This window comes from Sorex fumeus, unplaced genomic scaffold, assembly GCF_029834395.1.
Source record: "Sorex fumeus unplaced genomic scaffold, SorFum_2.1 ptg000007l, whole genome shotgun sequence".
Classification (NCBI taxonomy): Eukaryota; Metazoa; Chordata; class Mammalia; order Eulipotyphla; family Soricidae; genus Sorex; species Sorex fumeus.
Window position 1 is genome coordinate 42,754,430 of NW_026606064.1, and position 23,605 is coordinate 42,778,034.

General features: G+C 38.6%; 1 protein-coding gene across 1 annotated transcript in view; it reads right to left on the reverse strand.

The window, feature by feature from the left end:
- FMN2 (formin 2) overlaps positions 1-23,605 on the reverse strand; it is a 391,740-nt gene that overhangs the window by 26,899 nt on the left and 341,236 nt on the right. Inside the window, exon 16 of the mRNA XM_056132042.1 lies at positions 11,706-11,855. Within this exon, the coding sequence (XP_055988017.1) occupies positions 11,706-11,855 (150 nt within the window). The remainder of the gene's footprint in view (positions 1-11,705; positions 11,856-23,605) is intronic.

Genomic DNA, 23,605 nt, shown 5'->3' on the forward strand with positions numbered 1-23,605 from the left:
TCCCACAGGGTCAGACCAGTGGTGGGCGTGGTTTCCTGCCACTATAATCTTCCCCACTATATCCTATAAGATTGACAAATTGGGCTATTATACGACGCTCACAAGGAATCGTGGCTACCACAACCACATTAGGTCAATAGTCTACTACTGACCTAATAGTGGTCAATAGTCCCTATTCCAATCAACATTGTCCCTAAAACACAAAAGTAATGGTGAACTCAAAAAGTATTACAACCATAGTCAAAAAGTTACTGTAAATCCAGCCAAAGAACACAGTTCCTGAATCAGTGCAAGAGGCTCAACACTAACACACAGTAGTACCCAATTAGAAGGGTGCATCATTGATGGGGAAAAAAGAGACCATCATCCACTGAACTCCTCCAGAGTCCTCCCTGGCAGTGAGGGAACACTGATAATCTATTGGAAAGAACCACCTTCAGGTTACCACAGGCATCATGGGGAAACAGCACAGAATCCTACCAGAAGAAGCAGATGGTGATAGGAGTCCTGAAGCCTCAGTAAGAAATGAATATCCACATACATATCTCCCTGATGAAAAAATATCAGAGACAAAATGGTGAGGATGTTTAACAAGCTCAAACAAGCAATGGAATGGATATCCAATAAAATATAGAAAGATATGAGAGAAAGAGTGGAGTGAACAGCCATTAAAATACAGGAGGATATGAGAGCAGAAATAAGAAAACTACAAACAGAAATTTGCTTTTTTATTAGACCAAGTAATATGAATGTGTTATATGCCTGCCAGTATAACAGGGTGGGAGGGAACCCGAGGATATTGGTGAAAGAAAGGGGGCAATTGTGGTGGGATTGGTTTTGAAATATCATATGCCTGAAATAATTCTATTATGATCAACTTTGCAAATTAAGGTGCCTCAGTACACATTCCTGGGGGAAGAAAAGGGAAAAGATGTATCAAATAAGGTGTTCAGTGGCCTTAATCACTTGTAAATTCAATCAGAGCATGGTATCATTCCATGCTATCATTTCAGACACATCTCTCACTCAACATGTTATATTATTTGCAGAAAGTTGTGGTTCTATTTAAAAATTAAATTCCTCAGAATCCTAGAAAAAAATTTTTCGTTTCATTGCTTTGAAAGTGACAATTTCCTTCTATTCTGATAATGCCATATTTAAATCTGATCATGTAGTTCAGTGGGAAAAATTACAGAAATATATACAGCACTGCACCATATAGCACTGTCCTCCCATTGTTCACTGATTTGATTGAGTGGGCACCAATAATGTCTCCATTGTGAGACTTGTTACTATTTTTGGCATATCAAATACGTCATGGTTAGCTTGCCAGGCTTTGGGGTTGCAATACTCTCAGTAGCTTGCCTGGCTCTTCGAGAGGGGGCAGAGGAATCAAACCGGGGTGAGCGTGGGTTAGCTGCATGCAAGGCAAGCGCTCTACCTGCTCTATCGCTCCATCCCATAGAAATATGTAAATGCTAATATTTTATGAGGTTTCTTTGAAATTTAAAGGTTGAACATTAGAAAGCTTTTCCTCTAATTACAGTTTTTAGTTGTACTGTAAACAAACTTGATTGCCACATGCATGCACAGATAAAGGAATACATATCCTATTTCCTACTTCATCAAAGAGTATTCTTTTTTTAAATTTTTATTAGTGACAAACCAAGAAGTATAGTTGTAGACTTACAAATTTTTGTGCTTGGGTTTCAATTATACAATGATTAAGTACCCATCCCTCCACTAGTGCCCATTTTCCACCACCACGGATCCCAGTATCCCTCCCAACCCCCATCCTCCCCATCCCACCCTGCCTCTATGGCAGGGCGTTCCCTTTTGTTTCTCTCCAAAGAGTATTCTTCTTAAAGTAAAAAATAAACTAGTAAATTAAGTTAAATAAATCTGTAAAAATAATCATTTTAATGTCACAACTGACTTACTGGATTAAAATGTCACAGTTGTATTTTGAGGCCTGGTTACCAAAGTCAGAATATTTTGTTTTGAATGTCCCTACTTCCCTGGATTGCGTGAGAAAAATCCTACTATGACTCAAAACTCTACGTTAAAAGTCCTCTGGAATTAATGCCCACAACTTCATTTCTCCCACTGTATTTTACACTTTAATAAAGCTAAATTGTTAGCTCAGGAAGACTGGATCCATGGGAAGACTAAAGTCAAATGAACTTCAATGTCTCATGTGCCTAATAAAAATACAGTAATAAATGAGACAATAGTCACAAATAACATAGCTATATAACTGAAAATGTTCACCTGAACGCTAAGTTCAGTCAATAACATAGCAAACAAGTAAATTTGCTTTACACTGGTGTTTCCCAACTGTAGCCCTTTTCTGACCTTGTTTCCTTCCTGGATCCTCTTCCCTCCCTAGTGGTTATCCCCACAGTTTCATATCACGGTTTTCTTTTCATGAGATATTCATTGTGGCCCCCTTGAAATATCCTGGGGACCTACAGAAGGACCATATAACCCTGGTTGAGAAGTGCTGATGTAGACAACAAAGATATTTCTTTTCCAAGAACCACAGTCCTTAATCATGGTAAAAAAAAAAAAAACCTATTCATGGAGCTAGAATTTATTTCAGTGGTAGAGAGTACTCTTCTCATTTATGAAGGTCTACGTTAATCCCCAGAACCAAAAGAAATAAACCAAAAAATAAAGCAGTGAATAAAACTCAGCATATTCATTCTTAATCATAAGTATCTCTGTCCTCTAATTAATAGAGCTCTTGTATTAACTCCACAGAATCTCCGAGGTGATAAAACAACACACATGCAAATGTCTGCCTGAAAATTAGTAATAAGTACTGCCCACTCCTTATATATTCTATCTATGTTTTGTCAGACCTTTAGAAAAATGTTTAGAATAATAATGTTCATCTTTCCTCAGTATTATCTCCTGAATATAGTCAAATTAAAAAAAAAAGGCCCTCCCGTTGATCGTCGATTTGCTCGAGCGGGCCCAGTAACGTCTCCATTGGAGACTTTGTTGTTACTGTGTCTGGCATATCGAATACTCTCGGTAGCTTGCCGGGCTCTCCGAGAGGGGCGGAGGAATCAAACTTGGGTCGGCCATGTTGGCCGCGTGTAAGGCGAATGCCCTATCCGCTGTGCTATCACTCCGACCCATAGTCAAATTAAACATTGAATAGTCAAATTAAACATTTTTAAAACTATTTTTTCACATGTGTTGTGTTGCTTAGTGATGACAAATCTAAAACAATTTTAGACAATTTTTATTACCATTTCTATATGCCTAGTCCCATATATGTTTAAACAACACCCAAATAAAAAATATCTCTTTCTGACTCTTGACAAATACAGTGGGTCCAGATATTTATAACTTCCAAACAAGTTCCTTCCTATAGTAAGAAGAAACACAGAAGAAAAAATTACACTAACGTTTTCAAACACAAGGTTAGCTTTGGACTCAGAAGCAAACACAATAATGCCTTACATGTATACGATATATTCTTTTGTTTTGTTTTGGGGCCATACCAAGTGGTGCTCAGGCTCTGCACTCAGGGATCACTCAGGGTCCACACAGAATACTGGGTATCAAATCTGGATTGGCAGCTTGCAAGGCAAATGCCTTACCCACCAATACTTTCACTGTGGCCCTATTGAGTACGTTCTTAAGGTGACTAATACACTTTATCAGTGTACATTTCCTCATAGGTAGACATGATCAGGTTTAAATAATAATAATAATAATAATAATAATCATCATCATCTATTGAACATCTAGTTTGTATATTGTAACATATACACCAAATATTTATCTCATTTATTCTACACAGCAGTACAGCAAGACAGAAATTACTACCTCCATTTTGCACGTTAAAAAACTGATTTTCTGTGAATAGAGCAAGTAAATAGAAGGGCTATCTTAAAACTCTTCATATTTTGGGCCAGAAGTATAGTACATAGGGTTGAAGTACATGCCTTGCATGTAGTCAACTCTGCACTGCAAAGAGTCCCCTAAATGCCTCTAAGTGTGATTCTTGAGCACAGAGTCAGGAGAATCCCTAATCACATCTGGATGTGCTCCCCAATAATTTTTAAAATTCTGATGTTTCCAAACTACCCAAAGACATGTATCTACTAAATCACATGTCTCCAGGCCAGCGAATAGCAAAAAAATATATTGTAAGAGGTACTGCCATTCTGTACTCAGACCCCAATTAAATTAAATGAGATAAGAAAAATTTGATAAGGAAAGGGAAATTAACAGACTGTCAATGGTGGAAATGTTGGTGGGAATGCCGACTGGTCCAGTCTTTTTGAAAAACAATATGGGCATTCCTTAAAAAACTCGAAATTGAGCTTCCATATGACCCAGCAATGCAACTTCTGGGAATAAATCACAGGGGTTGAAAAAAAGCACAGTAGAAATGACATCTGCAGTTGTATGTTCATTGCACTATGAGTCACAATAGCCAGAATCTGGGAACAACCTGAGTGCTGGAGAAAAGACGACTGATTAGAAACTATGGTAAATCTACACAGTGGAATACTATGCAGCTGTTAGGAAAAATGAAATCATGAAATTTGCTTGTAAGTGGAGGGATATGGAGAGTATAATGCTAAATGAAATTAGTCAGAAAGAGAGTGACAGGCAGAGAATGACTGCACTCATTTGTGAAATATAAAATAGATCACGATCACGACCATCCTGTTGTTCGTTGATTGCCTCGAGTAGGCCCCAGTAATGTCTCCTTCATCTCCGCCCTGAGATTTTTTTAAAAAAAGTGGCATATTCAAGGCTCTTTCAGGGTTAGGGGAATGAGACCCATCATTGTTACTGGTATTTGGCATACTGGGTACGCCACGGGGAGTTTGCCAGATTCTGCCATGTGGGCAGGTTACATTCAGTAGCTTACCAGTTTGTCCAAAGTAAGAATGAGATAATAAGATGTTGTGTGGCCACAAATGCGGCCGCGTGCTTCCAGGAGCTGGGTTTTATAGTGGCTGGGTCTTGGCCATTGATGGGATTACACGGTGCCAGGTGGCCAGTTGGTGGGTGTGACTCTTGCCTATTGGAATATGGAGGATCTAGGTGGAGGATGCTTAGCCCCAATCCGAGCAGGCTTGGAGATCTCAGCCCTGGGACCCACATGCCTTTGTTCCTCATGGTGGTGGCTGGTTCTGGAGGTCTTCGGCTATTATTAGAATATGCGACTAATTCCCAAGGACAGTAGAGACAAGGGCCAGGAGCACTGCTCCATGGTTGGAAGACTGTCTTATGTGCTGGGGGAGGAGGCAGTTGGGATAGAGACAGGAACACTAGTCAATGGTGGTTGGAGGAATAGCTCAGGATAGGAGATATGTGTTGAAAGTAGACAAAGGACCAAACATGATGGCCTCTCAGTATCTGTATTGTAAACCATAATGCCCATTAAGAAGAGAGAAAGAGGGCAATTATCTGCCATAGACTTAGGGGGAGGGGTGGAATGGGAGTGGGGGAAGGATACTGGGGACATGGTGGTAGAAAAATTATACTTGTGGAGGGATGGGTGTTCAATCATTGTATGACTGAAACTCAATCATGAAAGCTTTGTACCTGTATCTCACGGTAATTTCATTTTTTTTAAAAAAAGGAAAGGGAAATTCAACCACAATATTAAATTATCTTTTAAGTTATAACTTTTCTTTTTTTTTAAAAATTTTTATTAGTGAGACACCATGAGGTACAGTTGTAGACTTCAAATTTTGTGCTTGGGTTTCAATTATACAATGATCAATGCTCAGACATTATACTAATACACATTATCAAAAATCTTTAACTTGGGACAGTATATTATTATTTTCAGGGGAGTTGGATTATCTTCCTTAACTCCATTGATACTGCTTTGAAGGGTACTATCAATCATGCAATATTTCTCTATGGCACAGAATAGAGTTTTACTGCTTAACTAATTATGACTTTGGTCACTGTAGTTAATCCAAAAATAAATACAACTCAGAGTTCGTTATTTGTGGATTTATCTCCCCCCATTCTGTTATAAGAATGCATGGATATAAGGTCATGGTTCTATGCTTTTATTTGTTTAGGGGCTATACCCAGTGATGCTCAGGGGTAACTACTGACTCTGCACTCAGGAATTAATTTGGGTGGTGCTCAGGTGACCATATGACCTAATAGATTGATTCAGGTCAACCATGTGCAAGGCAAGAGCCCTACCCACTGTACTATCTATCCAGCTCCCATACCTTTAAAGGAATTGCCTGGGTTGGAAATAAAGCACAGAGCAGAGAACAAAAGAAGGAGAACAAAAGGGGAAATAAAAAAGGGAAAAAAGGTGGTAGAGGGTGAGATATCATTTTTTTTTAACATGGAACTGATCTAGTTTTTATTTTTAGTGGTTATAATTCTTATCATTTATAAAATAAAATATGTTAATGTATTTTATTTTTCTAATAAATGATATAAAATATATATTTCAAATAAAAAGTTTTATATTATCAATAATATAAAATAATTTATTATTTTATAAATAATTAAAAGGTAAAAGTAAAGGTAAAGGCCCTCCCGTTGATCGTCGATTTGCTCGAGCGGGCCCAGTAACGTCTCCATTGGAGACTTTGTTGTTACTGTGTCTGGCATATCGAATACTCTCGGTAGCTTGCCAGGCTCTCCGAGAGGGGTGGAGGAATTGAACTCGGGTCGGCCATGTTGGCCGCTTGTAAGGCGAACGCCCTACCCACTGTGCTATCGCTCTTTAAATAATTAAATAAATAAAATTAATAAAATAAAGTGATAACACAGTGGTAAGGTGTTTGCCTTGCACGCAGCCAGCCCGGCCGAGCCAGTTTCGATTCCTCTGCCCCTCTTGGAGAGCCCGGCAAGCTACCGAGAGTATCTCACCCACACGACAAAGCCTGGCAAGCTCCCCGTGATGTATTCGATATGTCAAACACAGTAACAACAAGTCTCACAATGGAGATGTTACTGGGCCCGCTCGGACAAATCGATGAACAACTGGAGGACAGTGCGACAGTGCTACTTAAATAATTAAAAATAATTAAATCAATAATATAAAATCTTCTGCCCCCGCGCCTGGGTGTTCCTTCCCGGAGCCCCTTGGAGGGGAGCGGGTTGAGCTTTCCTCCCCGCCCCGACCAGGGCTCCGGCAGCCGAAGACCTCCAGGACCAGCCACCACCATGCTGAGACCACTCTCCACACACATGAAGGTACTGGCAGAGGGACAAAGCCACGCGGGTTCCGGGGCCGAGACCTCCAAGCCTACTCGAATTGGAGTCGAGCATCTTCCACCCAGATCCTCCAAATTCCAGTAGGCGGGGGTCACACCCACCACCTGGCCCCCTGGCGCCGTGTAATCCCATCAGCGGCCAAGACTCAGAGACTATAAAATCCAGATCCCGGAACCACGCGGCCGCATTTGCGGCCAGCGAGACATCTTATCAGAACCTTTTTTTATGACATCTTATTGTCTCATTCCTAATTTGGACAAACTTGCAGGCTATTGAATGTAGCCTGCCCACAGGGCAGAGTCTGGCAAACTCCCCGTGGCGTACCAAATATGCCAAATACCAGTAACAATGATGGGTCTCATTCTCCTAAGTAGCCTTGAATATAATCTCAGGGCTAGGATGAAAGAGACGTTACTGGGGCCTGCTCGAGGCAATCGATGAATAACAGGATGATGAAATGAAATGAAAAATGAAATATAAAATCAGAGAGCCCAGCAAGAGTATCCTGCCCTCATGGCAGAGCCTAGCAAGTTACAAGTGGTGTACTCGATATGCCAAAAACAGTAACAATGATAGTCCTTATTTCCCTGACCCTGAAAGAGCCCCTTAATGCCATCGGGCTACACTATCATATGACAGGGACAAATGGAGACGTTACTGGTGCCCGCTGGAGCAAATCGATGAACAACGGGGTGATAGTGATAATAAATGTTTTAAAAGATAATAGGATACACCCTTGTATTACAACTTGTGCTACAACTTCAATTAGGGAGATCCTTACAACATAATTAGGACCTCTATATTTAGATACTACACAGATAAGTGCCTTTCTGTAGTTTGACTATTAAAGCAAGTGAAGGTTCCTATATTTTATCAATGATGTATTGAATAAAATCAGCATGACAGAGACATTAAGAAAGGAATGATACTGAAGCTTAGTAACAACGCAAATTATGTCAGAAGTTAAGATAAGAAATATTATTGGGAAATAGAAACCAAAACACAAACATAAGGAAAAAGGAACAGTATAAAATAAATATGCATCAGGTAGTATATGATTATTAGAGAAAAGATTGTCACTGTCACTGTCCTCCTGTTGTTCATCGATTTGCTCAAGTGGGCCCAGTAACGTCTCCATTGTGAGACTTGTTGTTACTGTGTTTGGCATATCAAATACGTCACAGGTAGCTTGCCATGCTTTGCTGTGCAGGCGAGATACTCTCAGTAGCTTGCTGGGCTCTCCAAGAGGGGCGGAGGAATAGAACCTGGGTCAGCCAGCTCAGCTGCGTGCAAGGCAAATACCCTATCCACCGTGCTATAGATTATAAATATTATTGAAAATCAGAGCACCTTGGGAGCAAAGTAATTGGAAAACAACATCCAATTTTAGTAATGGCAATGCTACTTAAGGTTCTGCTAACATTAATATCAACTGTGTTAGTGGCTCAACACACTTAAGAACCACAGTTCTTTTTCCTTTTGATTTTTGAGGGCACTCAAAAAATTTTCAAAATATCATTTTATTTAATTTCAGAAAATATGATACTAAGTTAAAAGCTGACACTTCAGGCCTAAGCTATGGTTTGCTTCATAGGTGTATATACCTGTGGAGTCAAATAGGACCCCACTCTTCGAAGGGCTCTGGATTTTATGCCCTGCTGTATTGAAAATGTTATTTTTGTTTTTTAATCATTTTATTTTTGTTCTGATAGAATAATTTTTGAAATTGTTAATTTCCAAACAAGAGGCCCACATTTTTATTTTGCACAGTTTGCTGGAAGCTGCAAATCTCCAGCTACAGCTGGTCCTGTTGTAAGGAAACAAATATTTTCTGCATACCATTTAGACCAGTGACTGCCTTGAGTTTCATAGTAAACAATCTTCCAAGAAACATACTACAACACAGATGTTGAAAGACAAAGAATTTCTTTTACCTACCAATGTTCCTCCTTAGTCTGTAGAGCTAATGGTTTAGAAAAATGAGAAGTCTGCAGAGAAGAGCAGTTGTAATGCACCAATTCAAAACACTGTTGAAATGTCATTGTATGAGTCAAAAAGCACACAGTTTAGTTCTGGTTCAGGATAAGCAAAGATGAACTATACAAAAGATAACTTCTTTTATGAGATATACAGAAAGGCCCTCCCGTTGTTCATCGATTTGCTCGAGCGGGCCCAGTAACGTCTCCATTGGAGACTTTGTTGTTACTGTGTCTGGCATATCAAATACGTCACGGGGAGCTTGCCAGGCTCTGCCGTGCGGACGAGATACTCTCAGTAGCTTGCCGGGCTCTCCGAGAGGGGCGGAGGAATCGAACTTGGGTCGACCATGTTGGCTGCATGCAAGGCATAGTTCAGGTCCCGTCAAGTATAAAATAAAGGTCATAAACAAAGGTCATAAAAAAAAGATCAAGTATAAAAAAAGTCATGAATAGAGTTGCCTAGAAACACAACTCTCAGTTGTGGGGCACAGACATCTTAGGTCACAGTTAGGGTCATTTGGGAGCTATGCATCTGGATTCATCCCAATACTTGCTCCAACATAGTTTGCATACAGGCCTATGATAATAAAACAAAGATGAATATGTCTACCTATGTTCTTGTTCCTCCAAAGGCATTACCACAGGACAATACAAGTCTTCTGTGATTTGCTTACTTATTTGATGTACTACCAGAGCAGTTACTATAGCCTCATAAGTCCTTTTTTTACTGATACCTAGACTCACCATTTCTGGCCACCTTTTTAGTTTAATGTGACTGATTTTCAGGCTCCTTTACAGGTAAACAAATTTAAAATAGAAATGAAAACAGGCTCTGTTCATTGTAGCACTCTTCACAACTGCAAGAATTTGGAAACAACCCAAGTGAACCCAAACAGATGACTGGATAAAAAAAACTGGTACATTTACACAATGAAGTACTGCTCAGCAGTAGGAAAAGTAAAGCCATGTAATTTGTTACTATGTGAATGGGAGAGTATTGTGTTGAGTGAAGTTAGTCAGAGGGAAAGGTACAGACAGAGAATGATTTCATATGTGGGACAAAAATAAGTATCACAAGGGAATAACAAAGCCCAAAAGTAAATAGAAATGAAGAGCAGGAGAACTGTGCATAAGTAGAAAGCTTGCCACTGGGTTGGAGGTGGAGTGTGGGGGAAAAGTTAGGAATGGGATCACTAACTAGGACAATGGTGGAGGGGAAAAGTATCTAGAGACAGGCTGGGGAGTTGGGAGGGAAACTGGGGATATTGCTGGAGAGGCGTGTATACTGGTGAAGGGACTGGTGTTGGAACATTGTATGCCTGCCTTAATAAAGAATAACATTGTACTGTGATTCATGGTTAATAAAAAATAAAAATATTTAAAAAATAAAATGTGGGAAATGTGGGAAACAGCAAATGTCATAGAGACAAAAATTAAGTTTCTATTTTACAAATTTCTGAAATGAACAAGTTTTGGGAGAAAGATAATATATATGTATGTCATGAATTATTACTTTAATATATATGTATTATATATTATAACACACATATGTCAAAAGAAAGTGATTCAAATATGCTTGTTTTAATTTGTTGTTTTTACCTGCTATTCTTTGAGAATATTTTGTACAGTAAGTAAAGTTATAAAATGTAAGCAATTCTATGAACACAAGTGAGATATAGCTCAATAAACTATAATAATTAATAATTTGGCATAAGGATGCATCAAAATTTACTCACAAATGAAACCTCATTGGATAGGTAGGATTTTATATGTAAGCAAGATCAAAAAAGAGACAACAGGCAGAAAAGTGTGAGATTTTATGACGTGATGAAAACCTTTAAAGATACATTTCCTCAGATCTAAGTAAAGATCTAACTCAGTGCAACTTTTTTTTGGGAAATTTATTAATTTGTTCAGTACTAAGGTTTTCATTACAGTAGGAATTACATTATTTTTATTTATCCTATCAGACTCTGCTATTTGGTCATGCTACTCTGAGGGGACTAAACTTCTTCATGAACTTATATTTAATGTATAAATATAATATTTAAATTATATTTAATGGTTTCTTAAATAAGAAAAATTTTTATACAAATAGATGTCCCATGAATTAAGCAAAATAAAACAAAATTATAAATCTTACCTTTATGGTGTTTGCTATAATTATCTGATGTATGTTTATCATCAAAATACCTCTCTTATGTGATCTGTTTTTGTGTGGTTTTCTTATTATAAAATTGGTTTACTAGACATTGGCCCTCCAAATCATCATTCCAACTATTCTCTGTGGCATAACAGTCTCTACATTGACTCATATTATTAAACTCAAAATATTGCTAAGTTGTTTCATCCTAGAAATCCCAGATTGAAGACCTTTTAATCTTTTCATTCAGTCTATAGGAGCTGGCAAGATCAGTGGTATAAGTCCCAATAAACTAGAAATTTTAAAATCTCATTGCATTGTGCAAATGGAAAATAGATACATAAACCTACCTCTCTTGTAGAATAAGTTTGTTTTCTTTTTTCCAAAAGTCCTTAAAGTCAGAACTGAATTCATGCCAGATACTGAAGAAAACATTTGTAGAGACTTCCTTTTCTCCAAGTTTTGGTTTCATGAAGAAATAGGCTGTAGTCTCCAAAAAGCTGTCAAAACATACACAAATCACATACACACACAAGCATACACACACACACATACACACGAACGTTAAAAGGTGTAGTTATTTTTAAATATATTTATTCATCTAAATGCTGATTTCATTCCAGCACAATTATTACTACTAAGAGGCACCAATAATAGCTTTCTGATAGTTTCTTTGAATATAGTAATAAATAAAAGTAATCATTCATATACTGACAAGACTGAGCACAAGACATGGTTATCCACTTTGACCACTATTATTAAATATAGTACCAAAAGTCCTTATCACATCAATAAGGACAAAATATATAAAAACATCCTGATTAGAAAGTCACATCATTACTATTTTCAGATGGCATGACATTATAATTAGAAAACTCTAAAGTCTACAAAATTTTCAAGAAACAATGAACATATATGGCAGACTACAAAATCAACACACAGAAATTCATTTAGAAATCTACACAGCATTTCCATATTTAAAAAAAAGAGAAAAAACTCATTTATAATTGTGCAACAAAAATATCAAGAAGCTGGGAATCATCTGAACAAAAAACATAACTTGCATAAAGAAAATGAAGAAGAAAGAAGAAAGGAAGAAGAAAAAATAAAGAGAAGGAGGAGGAGGGAGGAAGAGGAGAGGAAAGGGAAAGGGAAGGGAAGAAGGAGGAGAAAGAAAGAGGAGGAAGAAGAAGAAGAGGAAGAAGAAGGAGAAGGGGAGGGGAATGGTGGAAGAAAGAGGGAGAGGGAAAAGAAGGAAGAAGAAGAAAGGAGGGAGGGAGGAGAAGGAAGGAGGAGGAAGAGGAGGAGGAAGATGACATCCCTTGAATATGAATCGGAAAGATTAATTTTCAAAGAGACAACTGCCAGAAGTACTATATAGATTCAATGTCAACACTATACAAATGCCAATGTCAACACTATACAAATGCCAATGCTATTTTTTACAAACATAGACTAAATGCTGTTAAGTTTATAGGGAGAATTATCCCGCCCTCCCCTGAATACCCAAAGTAATGCTAAGGTTAAAAAAAAGGGGGGATTTCTCTGTCCCCAACTTTAAATTATACTCAGAAATGACAGCAATAAAAATGTGTTACTACGTATCAACAGGCTCTCCTATCAAAGGAATAGAACTGAGAGCCTAGAGACAGATTCCTAGATGTATGGAAAAGTATTTTTAAGACAAGATCAAAGACTCTAAAGAGGAGGAAGGAAGGCATCTTCAACAAATATTGCTAGAAAAGAAGTCATTCATGTTTATAATATGAACTTAGAGCTCTCTCACACCATGCACAAAGAACAAATCAATACGAATTAAAGACCTCAATATCAAAGGTGAATCTATAAATTATACTGAAGAAAACATAGGCAGAACCTTCATGGCATTTAACTAGATACATCTTCAATTACTCAATTACAATGACCAAAAAAATGGAAGCAAAAACCAGCAATGGGACACAATCAAATTAAGAAGCTTCTGCACTGCAAAGGAAGTGTTGACCAGAATAAAAAAGGCACCTTGCAGACTATGAGAAATATTTGCCCACCAATCATCTGACAAAGGGTTAATATATGGAGACTTTCCTCTGAGAAAAGTATTTTTTCCCTTACATATCTGCATACTAGGTATGATTTCCAAGGTTAAAGTTAGTTTTAAAATTCTAGGGCACAGCCATGGCTCCAGAAACACAAGGACTTAATGCAGAGCCTGGCAACTTGCAGCAGAAAAGTGAATGGACTATATGTTAATCCACGCCACCATGCCTGCCTGGAGGCATTTTGGTCCTTTCTGCCCTTTTCCCTCTGGAAAGAAAGATGGCAGCCGCTTGGGAGCTTTGTGGAAAGCCAGGTATGAGCCGGTGGTGATGGGGCGACTGAAACCTCATGGGAAAGGGGGTGTTCCCGGCTCGTCCTTCACGCCCTACTGAGGTCACGAGTTGCCCCCCACGAGCGGCTCTCCGGCACGGTCATGGCTCCAGAGCACAGAAACCAATCTTATAATTATCTGACTCTCAGCAGAAATACTTCCAGGGTTAATAAGTAAAATATCAGAAAACCAAAATCATTTGTTGATTCTCATGACCGGCTGTAGAAAACAAATTATTTCACAATGCCTTTTCAGCATGTCTGATTTGGGGGGTGTAAACTCTAAATAATAATGGTGCATCTTCTATCGAAACAATGAATCTAGTCAAAGTAGATAGAGTGTTAATTAGAATTCATCTGCCTCACAGGCATTGACAGGGTTGGGAGGGGGAGTTTATTGGGGTTCTTCGTGGTGAAAAATAAGTATTGGTAAAGGGAAACGTGTTTGATATTTGCATAACTGAGACTTAAACTTGAAAGCTTTGTAACTTTTCCCACAGTGATTCAATAAACTAAAAAAAATTAGTTTTAAAATTCTTTAGCAATAAATTTATTCCTTGACTATTTTCATCATAATTTTTCAGGTATTTGTCACTGTCACTGTCACTGTCCTCCTGTTGTTCATCAATTTGCTCAAGGAGGCCCAGTAACGTCTCCATTGTGAGACTTGTTGTTACTCTGTTTGGCATATCGAATACGTCACGGGTACCTTGCAAGGCTTTGCTGTGAGGATGAGATACACTTGGTAGCTTGCTGGGCTCTTCGAGAAGGGCAGAGGAATCGAACCTGGGTTGGCCACATGCAAAGCAAACAACCTTCCCTCTGTGCTATTGCTCCAGCCCATATTTCATAACTTTATTAATTATAAATCAAGTTAGTCTTTTGGGAAGACCTTTCAAAGTTTTGATATTAGTATTGTCTGATGAACCATCTTAAAATATTTTGAAAGTTCTATTATGGGGACGTCTCATAAAAAGGAAATAATATAAGACTTGGAAGATGTAGAGCACTGAATCCTTATTCTAGCCAAATGAGCAAAATATTTTTTTTCTTTTTTGCTTTTTGGGTTACATCTTGTGATGCACACAGGGGTTACTCCTGGATCTGTACTCACGAATTACTCCTGGCAATGTTCAGGGGACCATATGGGATGCTGGAAATTGAACCTGGGTTGGCTGTGTGCAAGGTAAGTGCAAACACTCTACCTGCTGTGCTATTGCTCCAGTCTCAATGACCAAAACAATTAACATCATTGATTCTGGTTTTTTCACAAATAAAACTGGTTATACGCAGTTGACTTTTTGTTTCCCAGTTATTTTTCTTTCTTTTTTATTGAATCGCTGTGAACTATGGCTACAAAATAATTCATGATCTCCAAGCATACAATATTCCAACAGCAATCCCTTCACCAGTGTCTATTTCCTTCTACCAATGTCTCAAGCTTTACTCTATAGATAAGAAATATTTTGAAATCCAATTAAAATTAACTTCTAAAGAGATTGCTGAAGGTTTAGCATAAAAAACTTTTTATATTACTTTAATTTGTATATGTTGTATAGTTCATATTAAATTAGAGAAATACAAATATATATATATATATATCTTAAAAAGCATCCCCTGAAATGTCACTAATTTAGTTGAGGCTAACAGATTTTTGTGATTCTCATGGATATTTCTGACTGACTGGCATAAAAAGAGGTTTGCAATGTTATTGCTACTCACTGAATGATTTCCTGAGGGCTCTATTATAAACTGTCCACAAAACTTTAAGCAGAGAAAATTGAATTTCATTTTCTTTCAATTTATAAATTGAAAGCCATAGCTGATCTGAGTTATCATGATGAGTAAGGGGTTCCAAGTCAACAAATGAAGTAATAATAGAGTTGTGTTAATTTTACAAGAGGCAAACATTTCATGGCATGTCATCCCAGCTGTGCTTGAGAGCCTAGAATTAGTCCTTACTGATACACAGTCCAGCTGTGTCTGACAAACAGGTGCTTAGGATCAAGCATTGATGGATGCCATCAAACTACATCTGTCAGTGCTGGGGGTGGGGCTAGTACCTGGTACTGGGAATAGAACCTTGACCTCATACACAAGATATACATACCACCCCTTTGAACTATCTTCCTGGCCCAAGACAGGCAATTTAATTTACAATGCTCTGTGTGCAAAATTGTAAATTTATCAGAAAATTCTACAATTGATCTATATCCTACAATTAATTTGAATCAATGTGAAATATTAATTAATGATTCTCTATGGAGAAAATGATTAGAGTTAATTCTTTAGGTTTGGGACTGGCCATGGAAAAAGGAAAATGTCTCCAAATGGTGACAGAGAGCAAAGACTTAGTACTACTGGAATTACATGTAACTATATTAACCTCAGAATGAAGTATAAGTAGTTTTGTAACAAGCACGAGAATAGGGCAGCAATTGCTACAAATTATCAAATTATCATATAATCTAGGGGCATTGTAGGTTAGAAAATCCTGTCTAGTATTAGTATTCTCCTAGTTTGAATTTATATGAAAGATACCTGTTTGAGTGCTGGGTGGTAAAGATAAAATCCATTCTTTTGGATAATTCTGTTTATGTAAATATGTAGCACCGTAGCACTGTCCTCCCGTTGTTCATCGATTTGCTCGAGCGGGCCCAGTAATGCCTCCATTGTTAGACTCGTTACTGTGTTTGGCTTATCAAATATGTCACGTTAGCTTGTCAGGCTTTGCTGTGGGGGCGAGATACTCTGGGTAGCTTGCCAGGCTCTCCAAGAGGGGCGGAGGAATCCAACCCAGCTCAGCCGGTTGGCCGCGAACAAGGCAAACACCCTATGGCTGTGCTATCACTCCAGCCCATATCACATCGCTCGGCTGGATGTGAGTGTGATCTGGCTGCAACATCCGTCACCCCATTGATTGCCAGGGTTGATTTAGCTGATCTGGCTGGCGAGGCAGGGGCCCCTTCCTCCCTCACCGCTCCATGTGTGTCCCTCCAGAAGCTGCACACTAGGTGGAAGAGGGTGGCCTTCCCCTAATAGAGACGGACCGGTCTTCAGTCGAGGTTATACAAGTAGCTGCGCTTCCCTGCTAGAACTTCCAAATATGTAAATATAAAGCCAAACAATTTCCAGCTACTGTATAGCAATTCAGATTGTTAGTTTTAATTTTTTTAATTTAATTAAATAGTAATATACAAAGTTACTGATAGTTGAGTTTTAAGCATACAATATTTGAACAACAGTCCTACCACCAGTGTAAACTTTCCTTCACTGGTGTTGTGGAGGAAATGATTCCCTCCCCATCTCCCCCCGCCCCCCAACAGCACCCTGCCTCCCAATGCCACCTGGTAAGCACATTTCAAAGTTCTGTGACTGCAATTTTGGAATTTTGATCTCATGCTTTCAATTGCGATACAGGCTCTCATATTGAGTCTACACATTATTTTTATGAGATTCTCTCTAAATGACTCTGGCATGTTAAAAGCAAGTAGTAAAAATAAATGACACTAAAAAAAATGAAGTAAACTCAGAGACAATTCAAGATGTCACTAAATAATGAAGATATTTTCAATCTGCCTTTTGGAATGGCCCTCTCTGGAACAGATGAATATCACTTCCTTATAAAAAATATACTATTCTGCTAAGACTCAGGAGTGCCATATGGAGCTGAAAAGATGGATACAAGAGAATTGTTGTGATACTTTCCTGTATCCCCATGCAAAAAAGAGAACTATAAAGATCAAAGCAATTAAGATATAAAAGAAAAAAAAACCTCCCAGGAAAATATCCACCAAAAACTCTTACATGCTCAATATCCTCACAAACCTCAAAAGACAAACGGGTAGGACAAACTACTGAAAGGTGAAGAACCAGAGAATCTTAAGTATGTACTCCTGCAAAGTATAAGGGCCAACCTGTGAACTACAACTGAAATTGGGAGAAGCTTTACACACACTCTGAAAAACGACAATGAAAACAGAAGTTTGAGATAAGCAGACTTATAGTACTAGTCAAAATGCACTCCAAGGTAAAGGCTCTTCATAAGAGAAAATTCTAGAAGCAAAAATCAAATTGTACAGGATAAATGCAAGGGCATGTGAACAGAAACTACAAATAAAGCAGAGGGGATAAAAATGACAGTGTCAGGTCATTATCTCTTTTCCTTTGCAGGATCAATGAAAGAAAAAGTTTTAGAGGAAGTCCTTTTTGTATAAACTATAAAAGAGGAAGGAGTATAGCTACAAAAGCCATCCTCACTCACTTTACTACTAAATTTTTTGCAAAACCAATTTAATATAAAAATAAACAGTAGCACTATCCTCCCGTAGTTCATTGATTTGCTCGAGCAGGCACCAGTAATGGCTCCATTGTGAGACTTGTTATTTTTTTTTTGGCATATTCTTCTTTTTTGGGGGGCATATTGTTATTTTTTTTTGGCATTTTTTTTGGCAGAGTCTCCTGCCCCCGCGCCTGGCTGTCCTCGCCAGGGCCCCTTGGAGGGGAGCGGGTTGAGTTTCCTCCCCACCCCGACCAGGGCTTCGGCAGCCAAAGACCTCCAGGACCAGCCACCACCATGCTGAGACCACTCTCCGCACACATGAAGGTACCGGCAGAGGGACAAAGCCACGCGGGTACCGGGGCCAAGACCTCCAAGCCTACTCGGCTTGGGGCTGGGCATCCTCCACCCAGATCCTCCAAATTCCAGTAGGCGGGGGTCACACCCACGAACTGGCCCCCTGGCGCTGTGTAATCCCATCAAGGCCAAGATTCAGAGACTATAAAAGCCAGCTCCCGGGTTTTATAGTCTTATATCCCGGGTTTTATAGTCTTATCCCGGGTTTTATAGTCATCTTATCATCTCATTCCTACTTTAGACAAACTGGCAGGCTACCGAATGTAACCTGCCCACACGGCAGAGTCTGGCAAACTCCCCGTGGTGTACCCAATATGCCAAATACCAGTAACAATGAAGGGTCTCATTCTCCTAACTCTGAAAGAGCCTTGAATATGCCACTTTTTAAAAAAAAAATCTCAGGGCTAGGACAAAGAGACGTTACTGGGGCCTGCTCGAGGCAATCGACAAATAATAATAAATACGCCACGGGGAGCTTGCCAGGCTCTGCCGTGTGGGTGGGATACTCTAGGTAGCTTGCCGGGTTCTCTGAGAGGGGTGGAAGAATTGAACCCCAGTCAACTGTGTGCAAGGCAAATGCCCTAAACAAGAAAGAATATTGTCACTGTCCTCCCATTGTCCATCGATTTTCTCGAGGGGGCCCAGGAACGTCTCCATTGTGAGACTTTGTTGTTATTGTATTTGGCATATCGAATATGTCATGTGTAGCTTGCCAGGCTTTGCTGTGTGGGCGAGATACTCTTGGTAGCTTGCCAGGCTCTCTGAGAGCGGAGGAGGAATCGAACTTGGGTTGGCTGTGTGCAAGGCAAATGCCCTAACTGCTGTGCTATTGCTCCAGCCAAAGAAAGAATATTACAATGTGTAAGGGCATGGCATTTAACCACTGAGCATAGCAAAGTTTATGTGATCAAATTGTTAGCATGGAAGTGGATTTATTTCTGAGCTTGTGGTTTCTTGAGAACTGTATAAAAGATCTGCATAAAAAACTCAGATGTTTAGGAAGCTTAATTGCACAATTCATTTAGATGTGTCTGGGTTCCTCATGTAAGACATCACTCAACCCATCTTCTCTATCCTCTGGTCCAAATTGCCAGGTCCTCTTGGTTGCCTTCAGTTTAAGATGATCTGCTCTTTTCCCCTGAGCTATTTCTTATCTGGAATCTCTCACTGCTGGGTAAAATAATCTTGTCATCTTTCTCCTTTCTGGAGCTTGCCGCTCTAATCTGTCACTGGGCCTCCCTAGGATTGTACCCCAGAAGTTTCCTCCCAGCTTTCTGTGTGTGTATGTGTTTGTGTGTGCGTGAAAGAGAGAGAGAGAGAGAGAGAGAAGGAGAGAGAGAGAGAGAAAGACAGAAACAGAGACACACATAGAGAGAGACCCTTCCTTTTTTTTCCATTCTCCTCTTCCTCACCTTCCTTTTTCCTGCTGTTATTTCCCACCTCCATACCATTCTTGATTGGATACCTTGACTGGATAGGTGATTGAGATTAAAAAGGCACATTAGACTAGATTAACCTTAGATTTATCTAGTGCTCCATCCTTCCATTCCCACTGTGTAACTATTATCAAAGCAGATTTTTAAGACAAAGAATATTATAAGATTTATTATTTCATGATAAATACAACAAATAATTAGGAGACCTAATAACTCTACAGGGCAGAGTGATAGTACAGAGGTTAGGTCTTGCAGGAACCTGGTTTTATTACCATCAGCAATATGATTCCAAATTCCTGCCAGGAGTAATTTTGTGTGGCCAAAACGAAACACAAAGAAGAAAGAAGAAAGAAGGAGGCAGAGGCAGAAGAAGAGGAGAACAATGAGGAAAAAGAATAAAGAATGATAAGAAGGACAACAACAATAACAAAGAAAGGAAGGAAGGAAGAAGAAACGGAGAAAAGGGGAAGGAAGGAGGAAGAAAGGAAGAAAAGGACCTAGCAATCATAAATATGTATGCATATAATTAATTTCTATATAATTAAGCAAACAGTATGCAATAAGAGGAAAAAGACTATAATCCTAATCTGATACCTTTTTCTGACTAATCATCATAATCAAGAAAAATATCACTAGGTAGGCTTAAATATTATAAAAATTTTCACCTTATTAATTTTATAGCATAAATCAATAATAGATTATATGAAAGTACATGAAAGCATTCACCAAAACATTATATGCTAATTCATTTTAAAATGTCAATAAATCTCAAAAGACTGAAATTTCTCCAAAGAGCTTGCTGACTATTGTGACTTTAAACTTTGAAGCAGAAAAAATAACATAACAAGGAAATATCCAATTTGAAAATTAACAAACTATTACAAACAGCCTACAGGTCCAATGCACCCACCCCAAAGATAACCAAAGCAATGAAAAAGAACACATGTATTCTATATCAGACCAAACTGAATTTTATGTATAAAAAGCACAGGAAAACGATTTTCATAAAAAACCTTCAACTAATATGCTAATGAGTAACTATTTAAGAATCTACATTAGCATGACCTTCAGAAAACCTCAACAGTAGAAAAGACACTTAAGGACTGGTCAATCAGGGTTCTCAATGTGAGAAAATAGAGAATGCAAAATCTTTTTTTTTAAGTGTTTTTATTTTATTTATTTTTTTATTAGTGAATCACCATGACTTAAAAACTTCCCTGTTTGCATTTCAGTCATACAATGGTCAATATCCATCCCTCCACCAGTGCCCATTTTCCCCCACCAATGGTCCCATAATCCCTCCCACAACCCCCACCCTATCCCCACCAACCCACCCTGACTCTGTGGCAGGGCATTCCCTTTTGCTCTCTCTCTTTCCTTCTGGGTGTTGTGATTTGCAATAGAGGTATTAAGTGGCCATCATGTTTGGTCTATAGTCTACTTTCAGCGTGCATCTCCCATCTTGAGCGGATTCTCCTAGCACCCTTTAATTGGTGATCCCTTTTCTATCTGAACTGCCTTTTCCCTCAGCAGGTGAGGCCGGCTTCTAAGCTGTGGAGTAATCCTCCTGGTACTTATCTCTGATATTCTTGGGTATTAGTTTCCCATTCTGTTACTTTATATTATACAAATGAGTGCAATCTTTCTGTTTCTGTCCCTTTCTATCTGACCCATTTCACAACATATTTTCCATGTTGATGTTGATCCACCTACATGCAAATTTCATGACTTCATCTTTTCTAACAGCTGCATAGTGTTCCATTGTGTAGATGTACCAAAGTTTCTTTAGCCAGTCATCTGTTCTCGGGCACTCGGGTGCTTTCCAGATTCTGGCTATTGAAAACAGTGCTGCAATGAACATACACGTGCAGATGTCATTTTTACTACACTTTTTTGCATCTCCAGGATATATTCCCAGAATTGGTATTGCTTTGTCAAATGGAAGCTCAATTTCTAATTTTTTGAGAAGTACCCATATTGTTTTCCAAAAGGGCAGACCATTTGGCATTCCCACCAGCAGTGAAGGAGAATCCCTTTCTCCCCACATCCACACCAACACCGGTTGCTTTTGTTCTTTTGGATGTGGGCCAGTCTCTGTGGTGTGAGGTGATATCTCATTGTTGTTTTGATCGGCATCTACCTGATGATTAGTGATGAAAAGCATTTTTTCATCTGTCTTTTGGCCATTCGGGTTTCTTCTTTGAGAAAGTTTCTGTTCATTTAGTCACCCCATTTTCTGATGGGGTTTGATGTTTTCTTTTTGTAGAGTTCAACCAGTTCCTTGTAAATCCTTGAAATCAACCCCTTATCCAATGGGTATTAGGTGAATGTCCTTTCCCATTCTGTAGATTGTCTTTGAATTCTGTTCACTGTGTCTTTTGAGGTGCAGAAGCTTCTCAGTTTAAGGTAGTCCCATCTGTTTACTTCTGTTTCCACTTGTTTGACCAGTGGGTGTCCTCTTTAAAGATATCTTTAGCTTCAATGTTGTGGAGGGTTTTGCCGACCATGTCTTCAATGTACCTGATGTACTCTGGTCTGATGTTGAGGTCTTTAATCCATTTTGATCTGACTTTTTTGCATGGTGTAGGTAGAGGTCTGAGCCCATTTTTTTTGGAAGGTAGCTGTTAGTTTTGCCAGATGCATTTGTTAAAGAGGGTTTCCATCCTCCACTTCGCATTTCTTGCTTCCGTATCAAAGATTAGATGACTGTATATTTGAGGGTGTGTGTAAGGATATTCCACCCTGTTCCATTAGTCTGCAGCTCTACCTTTGTTCTAGTACCATGCTGTTTTAATTATAACTGCTTTTTAGTAGAGTTTAAGGTTGGAGAAGGTGATGCCTCCCATCTTCTTTTTCCCAAGAATTGCTTTAGCTATTAGTGGGGATTGGTTGCTCCATATGAATTTCAGAAGTGTTGATCCATTTCTTTGAAGAATGTCATGGATCACGTTGAATATGTACAATGCTTTGGGGAGTATTGCCATTCTGACAATTTTAATTCTTTGTATAACTGAAACCCAAGCACGAAAGTCTGTAAGTCTACAAATGTACCTCATGGTGTTTCACTAATAATAATAAAAAATAAAAAATGAATAAAGAGAAACAATAAACTTAAAACAATTCCACATTTTTTTTTAAAAAAGGCAATGTTAATTCTTCCATGAGCAGGGGATATGTTTCCATTTCCTCATGTCCTCTTTTATCTCGTGAAATAGTGTTTTGTAGTTTTCTTTGTACAGGTCCTTTACTTTCTTAGTTAAGCTAATTCTGAGGTACTTGATTTTTTGAGGCATGATGGTGAACAGGATTGCTTTTTCCATGTCACTTTCGTCTCCCTCATTATTTATGTATAAGAAAGCCATGGACTTTTGGGTATTGATTTTATAGCCTGCTACTTTACTATACAAGCTTCCAGGAATAAAAATGTAAAAATCTTAAGGCTAAAAACTCTAACCTAACTTTAAAGTCCTAATATGAACAATGTATGCATTTTAAATTTAGCCTTTTCTACTGGAAATTCCGACTGTAACGTCAATTAAATAGCAATAAAAAATATTAGAACCCAGCCTCACTCCCTAAAGATCATTGTCCAGGTAGACACAGTGCTGATGAGAAAAATGTCTTGATCCTGGCCTGGGGAAAAAATACACAAAATGTACCTAGAATGTATTGTCAAAGATGATAGCACAGTTGTAAGATTTCAAAAGTGAACTTAAAGACGAATCATTTTTAAGTCAACAGGAATAATAAATATAATAATCAGAAATTAACCAACGTGTTTAATTCAATGGGGTCCTTTCATTTCATAATA